This window comes from Lampris incognitus, chromosome 4 (genome assembly GCF_029633865.1).
Source record: "Lampris incognitus isolate fLamInc1 chromosome 4, fLamInc1.hap2, whole genome shotgun sequence".
NCBI classification, from domain to species: Eukaryota; Metazoa; Chordata; class Actinopteri; order Lampriformes; family Lampridae; genus Lampris; species Lampris incognitus.
The window spans coordinates 60,245,603-60,254,371 of NC_079214.1; the positions used below are offsets into that span (position 1 = coordinate 60,245,603).

The 8,769-nt window shown below is 45.7% G+C and overlaps 1 protein-coding gene across 1 annotated transcript; it reads right to left on the bottom strand.

The window, feature by feature from the left end:
* Positions 1–6,270: 6,270 nt before the first annotated feature.
* Positions 6,271–7,248, bottom strand: mc1r (melanocortin 1 receptor). Its single transcript, XM_056278521.1, has one exon. It carries the CDS (start codon positions 7,246–7,248, stop codon positions 6,271–6,273), a length of 978 nt encoding a protein of 325 aa, XP_056134496.1.
* Positions 7,249–8,769: the final 1,521 nt, after the last annotated feature.

Here is an 8,769-nt window from a genome sequence, read left to right on the forward strand (position 1 = left end):
TCCACATACTTTAGCCAACCTGGACTTTGTGAATTCGTTTTTGTGATATAAAAATAGAAATCGTATGATTCATTGTCTTCTTAATAATCTGCCCTAAATAATGCATTATTGAAAATGCAATTTTTGCGCCAAACAGCGTCAAACCTGCTGACCGGGGAACATAGGACCCTTTCTTTATAAAAAGGGTCCTATGTTCCCCTGCACATACAAAACGGGGAACATAGGACCCTTTTGGGGAAAAGTGGGGAATATAGGGCCCTCTGTATACAAAAAGGTCCGATATTCCCCGGTCTCATACAAAGCGGGGAACATAGGACCCGGGGACTATAGGACCCGGGGACTATAGGGAGGACCCCGATTTGGGTTACTGTCGCTTTAAGCGACAGGTCTGTGGGTTTAGAAGGGAGCCAGGGGGAGGACATTTTGTTTTGTGGCGTTGAAGCCAAGCAGCGACCGAGCCACACGTGTTTCTTACCGTAGTACAGCTGCTGATTAAGGAGAACGTAACCTGGAATAATCCTGTAAGAAGATAGTACAAACTGTGCAATAAAATACTTGTTTTATCCTTTCTTACATCGGAGTCCTGTGGAAGTTGTATCCTTTTCAAGTTAACGTACACGAGTTAAGTCCAGGCAATCGTTGAGCTTCAACCCCCACGCGCTGCATATTAATTAGATGCCTTCATGCTGTTTCTGAGCGCATTGTTAACGCGGGTGGTTTGAATTACAACCGAAAGGTAGGTGTGGTTTTATGATTTCATAGCTATTGGCTGCTGAAAGTCAGGGCGGTCGTGTGGGTGTGGCTGGGTGGGTGGGCTAAACACGGGCTGAACCGCTTGCCGTAGAAAAACGAGAAATTCTCTGGTGACAGCCCCCTTCCTGCTCTGTCGTCACTTTATAAAAACAAAAAAAATGGCGAGCGACGAGACCACCGACGGCAGCTTTGAGGCTGAGGCTGAGGATGTGGAAGTGGAAGACGACTCCTCTTTCTCAGTGGAAGTTGACTACTCACCTCACGAATATGGTGCTCAGCCAATACAGCAGTATTGCTTCGAGCCTAAAGGGTTTTATAGCGTCCCGCTACGGACACGCCCTCTATGCTAATGAATTCGTGACGCGGCAAGTTGCCACATTTTCGCCAACCGGAAATCAGTCACTCGACCGCCGATATCTCTCGTCCGGCCATAAATGTGATTTTAGGGCTACCGTTTGTCTCATCGATCACATCCACACTCCTTACATCGATTAACAACAGGAAAAGTCGGATTTTGATGCAAGTATCCCTTTAAAACTCTTTTCCCCCCCTCCATATTTCCCATTGTAAACTAGTAATAAGATACGTTAGCCCCTAGCCAACGGGTCTGGCCTTTTAGCCGAGCGGTTAGTGACGTCGCCTTGTGGTGCAGTACACCTCGTATCGAATCCCGCACCGGGCAAGAAAATAACCGGTTACATTGGTGGCAGCGGTGGGATCCGGAAGTGTGCAGATCCTCAGAAGTCTCTTCGGAGCGCGGGAAGAACAAAGCGCGAGGGCGCGCTTCCGGGAGACGGTGACGACTGTAAACTACTAATAAGGCACATTAGCCCCGAGCTAACGGGTCTGTCCCTTTAGCCGAGCGATTAGTGATGTCGCCTTGTGGTGCAGTACACTCGGTATCGAATCTCGCACCGGGCAAGAAAATAACCGGTTACACTCCCTAGCTGTTTTTTCGCCCAAATCCATGACTTCCCTTCTGTCGGCAGGGGGGAAAGGGGATACGGTTTATCGCCAAGTCCGAGCACCAGAGAAGGGGAGATACGCCTGGCGGGGATCTGCACTCTACTGAGTGCACTCTTCTAGTTCTATGTGCACAGATGGTGCTTGGGATTTCCTTTGGTGGTGGTTGAGGTGAGTTGTACCCTTCAACGTGAAGTGTTTGGGTGTCTAGAAAAGCGCTTTATAAATGTAATCATTATTATCATTATTAAGGGTGGTGATGCACCAAAATCGGTGAGCCTCGAAATCTGTGTCAGCTGTTGAGCCACGTAAAAAGTTAGGAGCACTCCAAGACAGTTTGGTGGGGGACTTGACTGAGGTGGCACTTAAGGTGCGCTCAGAACGCCCATATGGTCACAGTTTCAGATGGTCACAGATTTTTTGGTATAATGCTTAGACAGGTGACACAGCTACGTGCAATTTGAGTCTCCCTTGTTAACGCTGTCCACACTGCACAGGCTGGATTCAGTTTAAAAGGCCAGGTCATGGGTCAAAACGTTTACCCCTGAAATCACATCGACTCAAATGCATACCCCACCACATTCCAGTTCCCTCTGTTGCTTTTAGTTTGCAGCCCATAATAAAAGACTGGGAAACTGAAGAGCGCCAGAACGGGAAACAAAACAAAACAAATCAGAGTGGACCTTTCTTAATATTGGATGACTAAAAATCTCAAGACTTAATTAGTCCTCTTTTATTTCACATTACGTCAGATTAATGTGCTCAGTCGTTATTACGAAACCACATTTTTAAAAAAAAGAAGCTTTCAATGAAAAATAGGTCCCACATCATGGAGAAGACATCATGCAGAACAATGAACTGCGTAATGCCTTATTCTGCATGGCCTTATTATACAACCAGTAAGCCATTAACTATGAGTTTTCCCTCTATAACCTCAGAATTATTGCTTATTAGTAGTACCATCTCAATATGCTTTGCTTAGTATGGCCTTTATAAGGTGGTAGTACCACAAGAAGAGTTATTCTCCCTTACTAACACTTGAATATGAATATGGTCTGTTCTTACATAACAACACACAAAACTGCAAGTGTTCATAGTGTTAAATTACTCTAAATTAAGTTTTTGTTACTTAGAATATGTTCCCCATACTAAAGTGACATCTTGATCATTACTAATTCACTAGTAATTAAGTTTTTTTACTTAGAATATGTTCCCCATACTAAAGTGACATCTTGATCATTACTAATTCACTAGTAATTAAGTTTTTTTACTTAGAATATGTTCCCCATACTAAAGTGACATCTTGATCATTACTAATTCACTAGTAATTAAATTTTTTTACTTAGAATATGTTCCCCATACTAACGTGACATCTTGATCATTACTAATTCACTAGTAATTACGTTTTTTTATGTTCCCCATACTAAAGTGTTACCGAAAATTTTAATATACATCTGAAGTTTGGAATTTTCTCATTATTCATTCGTGTACGCCAGCTGTTATTGTTTAGGGCTATTTTATTTCAGACACAAAGGTACAATAGAGTACATAGATATTTCTCTTGTGCGCACATAGCACAGAATCCATCAATGGACCGATAAACCATTTTAAAAAGCCATCCTTTTTCTTTTTTCTTCTTCTGTGAGGAGACAGACAGAGGATTCTTGTCAGGAGTCATGTGGATTTAAATGCATTGCTCAGTTCTCATGTGGAGCGACCAGACTTGAGATATAGGTGGACAAATTCATCTTTTGTTGTTGGTCTGCAGAGATCTGTCCAGGGATTATGAGGCATATGAGCGTTGCTCCTCTTCATATAATCGCCCTCTGTGAAGACTTTGGTGTGCTTGAACTTCTTTCAGGAACAAAAAACAACAACAAAGAAAACATAAAAAAGGAAACACAAAGAAAACATAAAAAAAGAAAACATAACAAAAAAATTACCACAAACAGAATGAATAAAATTAAAAGAAAATACATTTAATAAAACAAAACAGAACAAAAAAACGGAGATGCACTGTACTTTCAATACAATTAGTGTGCTAACACAGCAAGAGTAAACGCATCAAAAATACTCTCGAAAGCTATTCAAGATTCTGCCCATCTAAGCAATGTAACGTAGGATGTCCGGCGAGGGGATGAGGAGTTTAACCCAGTGTTTCTCAACCGGGGGTCCGCGGACCCCTAGTGGTCCGTGGTGTAATTGCAAGGGGTCCGTGAAAATAAAACATCTTTAAAAAAAAGATCCTATGACATTTATAGAAATAGGGTTATTTTACTCAAATGTGACTGAGACCTTTATCTACCTAAACTATAAAGGGTAACGGGACTTTTTTCTCTAATTACATCTGTTTCACAAGTGTAATTTATTGTATTTTAATAAGAGATCTCGCTCCCGTTCGCATTGTTAAAAGTTACAGCGTAAAAATGTTGTTGTTACATATATCTGAAAGTTACTGAATACATATTCTGTTTTGTTACATATATCTGAAAGTTACTGCATAAGAATTCTGTTTTGTTAACTATGTCTAAGTTACAACTGAAAGCTCTTACTTTTGCCCCAAAGAGTGAATAAATGCTATAATGCAATTTAAAATGCAGTTTCTACTGTTTCTATCAAATTGCAACCCCCCCTCCCCCAAGATCAGGTTGAGGGGTCCTCAGAGTAGATCAAAAATACGCAGGGGGTCCAGGACCCCAAAAAGGTTGAGAACCACTGGTTTAACCCAGCATCAACAAACCGGTCGACATCTAAGCGGCCTACATTATAAAGGGTTTTTTATTTTTTTTCCGAGTTTGCAGGCTCATTAGGATGTATTCAGTCTCTCACACTACATAGGAACCTACCGCCTAAGCCAGTACAATGAACTGGCTTTCACAAGGAGAAAGTATCCAGCAGTCCTCATGTACGCCCCCCCCCCCTTCTTAACAGACGCTCGGTCTCAGCAGGACAACAGGAGACATTTTTCCATCCAGAAGCTGAATGAAAGAAGTCTTCTTGGACCCTATGGGCAAGTTTAATAAACAAGTTGTTGTGCCTTGCTCTATATTTAGACTAAAGAGAAACCAGGTCAAATTGCCCGTCTTTGTACAGACTAATCAATCACGTAATGTTAGGGTTAATGAAAAGGCCTTTTTTTGTTGCAGCTGTTGCCGTTGCAGCTCAAACGATTAGCACCAACAAAGTCTCCAAAGGTAAAAAAAACAAAACAAAACAGCATTTCAGTCTCAGATGCTTTTCAAACTTGCAGTCTAGGGCTAATTCTTAAAACCCGGACTAAGGCCTTGATCTAGACTGAGAGGATGTTGATAAAGTGCTAAACTGAAGATAGTCGGGATCAAGCTAAGTGCGTGTCACTGAACCCAGTGAGAAAGGTAAATATTTATATCGAATAAATACAGGTAGAGGAAAGAAAACAAGAAAGAAAAAGAAGTAAAGAAAACAAAAGGAAGGCTCTGTCCTCTGACTGTGACAGTAAAACAAATCGGTAGAAATCTTGACTCCGTCCCACGGCATTCGCCCAATAACATGTTTTCCAGTTAGCATCGTTTATGAGTTAGGAAAATAGGACAGATATTGGCTAGCTTATCAGACTTCGTTTCAACATTTTAGATTTTTGTTTTGGTCAAGCTATCTCAACTAGCTAGCTCAACAGGCCTACACACACACACAGAGGATGGACACAACAAACCCACACTCGCAACACAATGTGGCTAACAGCAGTTGAAAGAAAGAAGCTTGCTGGATGCACACACACACACACACACACACACACACACACACACACACACACACACACACACACACACACACACACACACACACACACACACACACACACATTTATATATATATATATATATATATATATATATATATATATATATAATGTGTGTGTGTGTACACACATAAATAACACACTCTGGGTGTCCTTAAGTCAATTCCAATACAAGCAGGTAAATGTTGTGAAAATGTAACAATTTGCGTACTCATTGAACCACACGAGCAGTAAACAGGAAATGTTTACTTTCTCCACTACTTCTTACAATGTGACGGCTTGTTAGATGCCCAGAATTGCCGCTGCCGTGATTTCGAGCATTAAGTTTAAGTGGGCGTTTTCCTGCATGCTCCCAGGAAAAACCTGGAGCGCTGACATTAGCTAAGGGAGGAGATAAGTTATTAGTAGGCTATCCAGTTGACATCTGGGCCAGCGTTTCACGGCCTTCAGGCCAGTGTGCAGCGAGGCTGGGCAAGGCACTCTGGCCCGGAACAAGTACAGCAAGCGGGCCTGTGGCAGGGCGACCTATTCCAAATCTAAGATTCAAATGAACCTTACGCACAGAGATATTCGACATATCTACAATTAGATGAGCACAAATGCATTGGGAACATATGGGAGTTGGTTTTGGTCATTTGCGTCACAAGACTCCAACGTCTGTGCGTCCATCGAAGTGGTGACATCGTGTAAATTCAGGAAGAGCAGCGTCTGACGTGCTGAACAACACTGAGCTTCTCCCCCCCCTCCCCCTCCCCCACCCTCGGACGTACACTTTGTCACACACCAAGGCACCAGGAGCACAGCACCAACTCCTTCAGCGTTTTGCGCAGCTCCTTGCTCCGGTAGGCATAAATGAGCGGGTCGATCAGCGAGTTGCAGATGATGAGGATGAGGAAGAGGTTGAAGTTTCGGAAGAAGCAGTTGCAGAACGGGCTGGTGGGGCAAGTGAGGATGAGGATGAGGTGGAGGAAGAAGGGCCCCCAGCAGAGGATAAAGACCCCGAGCAGGATGGTGAGCGTGATGGCGCCCTTCATGCTGGTGGCCTGCCGGCGGCTCTTGTGGAAGGCCATGATGCGCCGCGAGTGCACGTGCGCCAGGATGAACATGTGCAGGTAAAGCACGGCGGTGAAGACGAGGGTGACGCAGAAGAAGGTGATGAGGCACACGATGACGGCGTTGTCGGTGTGGTAGACGATGAAGAGCGTGCTGGACGTGAGGCTGACCAGCCAGACCAGCGCTATGATGGCCACGGCGCGCTGCGTGGTCATGATGCTGTGGTACCGCAGCGCGTAGAAGATGGTGATGTAGCGGTCCGCGGCGATGGTGCACAGGAAGGACAGCGACGACACGACGGAGCTGCAAATCATGACGTCGATGACGTTGTCCAGGTGGCGCAGCATGCCCGGGTGCACGTCCAGCAGGCCGTGGTCGTTGAGGAGCATGAATATCGTCTCCACGACGTTGCTCACGCTCACCAGCATGTCGGAGACGGCCAGGCAGCAGATGAAATAATACATGGGCGAGTGCAGGTTGCGGTTCTTAATGATGGCCAGCACCACCAGGATGTTCTCGACCAGGCTGATGAGTCCCAGCGTCAGAAAGAGTTCCTGGGGGATGCGGATCTGCACGCACCCCGGGGAGCTCGGCTCCCCGCCCGTGGCGTTGGTTCCGTTCTCCTCCACGTACATGGTGAGAGGGCTCAGCTCCATGTGGTGCAGCATGGAGTTATGCTGGGACCTGTTGCCCACATCCATCTCTCTCTCTCTCACACAGGCTGATTTTTTTTATTTAAAAATTGTTTTTTAATTATCACTTTGGTGGAGGCGTGCGTCCCGAGGCTACTTTGCACCAACACCGGGGCAATAGACGAGCACGCTCAGCGCGTGGCGTTCCTCTCTCCGGTGCGTAAAAGCAAGTTTTTTGGCGTTTCGCGTGACTGAAGTGAACTCACATAGTCGCGGCGGTCATACTCGGTGTCGCTCCATTTGCCAGGTTTTTAACGAAACAGATTAGACTGACCAGCTCTCCAATTAGTCGTTGGTTCCCAAATGGGCCGACGCTCCTGGAAAAGTACGAAGCAGCCTCTGCGCAAGTCCGCGCAGCGACTCCCATCCGTATTTCTTTTGGTTGGAGAAAAGTCTCTCCGGTGTGGATAAAAGTACATACGTCTGCGCAATTTCTCAGAAGACGGTGTCACGGCGAAAGCGCAACTTTTTTTTTGGTCGTTGCTGCCGTTCCCCCTGGCGCGAGCTGGCGCGTTTTATCCTTGACGCGGGTTCGGTTTCTTCACTGCGGACGCGCCTTCCTCCTCGTCGAGGCGTTCATTGGCTCCTTCGGAGAGGAGATCCTAAACATTCCCATCTGCCGCGCGTGAGTAGCTTCGCTCCCCGCCGCTCAACTGCAGCATTCGGACGAACAAGACTCATCATAAACCCGAGTGGAGCCGAGAATTCCCCCTCCGGATTTAAGTGTATCACTGTCTGACTCCTCCTCCTCCTCTGTCCTCCTCCTCCTCTGTCCACTCCACTCATCACTGCATACCGCCTCGTCCAAGCGTGATACCAGCGATGTAACGGAGCAGTAATACCCCTCAGCCAGATAGCACCCCGGATGTGGGCCACTTCAGGTAATGATGGGGCACTGAGGGCCTTCTTCTGGCCCTGACAAAATGGATGTGAGCCTGAAGTGGCCCACATGTATACAAGCAAATATGGACCAAATATGCCAAATCACATGTGGGCCTCTTTTTTGGCAAAGACGCGTTGCTCTCGGCAACATGTGATCTGGATGTGACCCTGAAGTGGCCCCGTGTGGTAAATGGTGAATATGGCCCAAATATCACAAAACAAGACATGGGCCACCTTTGGCAAGTATGTGGCACACGCGGCATTGCTATGGCTTGGTTCTGGCCCAGATCTGGCAAACAGGGACGGACCGCCCAAGCGCCATCACTCCACGTGGTATGTGGGCCGGATGAAAGTGTCGGGTGTGGGACGGGTCCGGGCCACAGCAATTTTGCTATCTTGGCACGCATCCTGTCTACTCCCCTTGTCTTAAGGGTCATTTATGGCCCGTCTTCATTAAACCTCTAAATTAAAGCAACGTAATTTAATCTTAAACCCCAAATCTATTTTGCACAAAGTAACAACCTGTCGTTAATCACAAACTTTGTGACTATCTGGGTTTTCCCTCTTCACGGTGCAGGAAGACTAGATTTAATCAGTGGACACCAACTCGTTTTTATAGGGTCAACCATGACCCAAACGTGTCTTAGG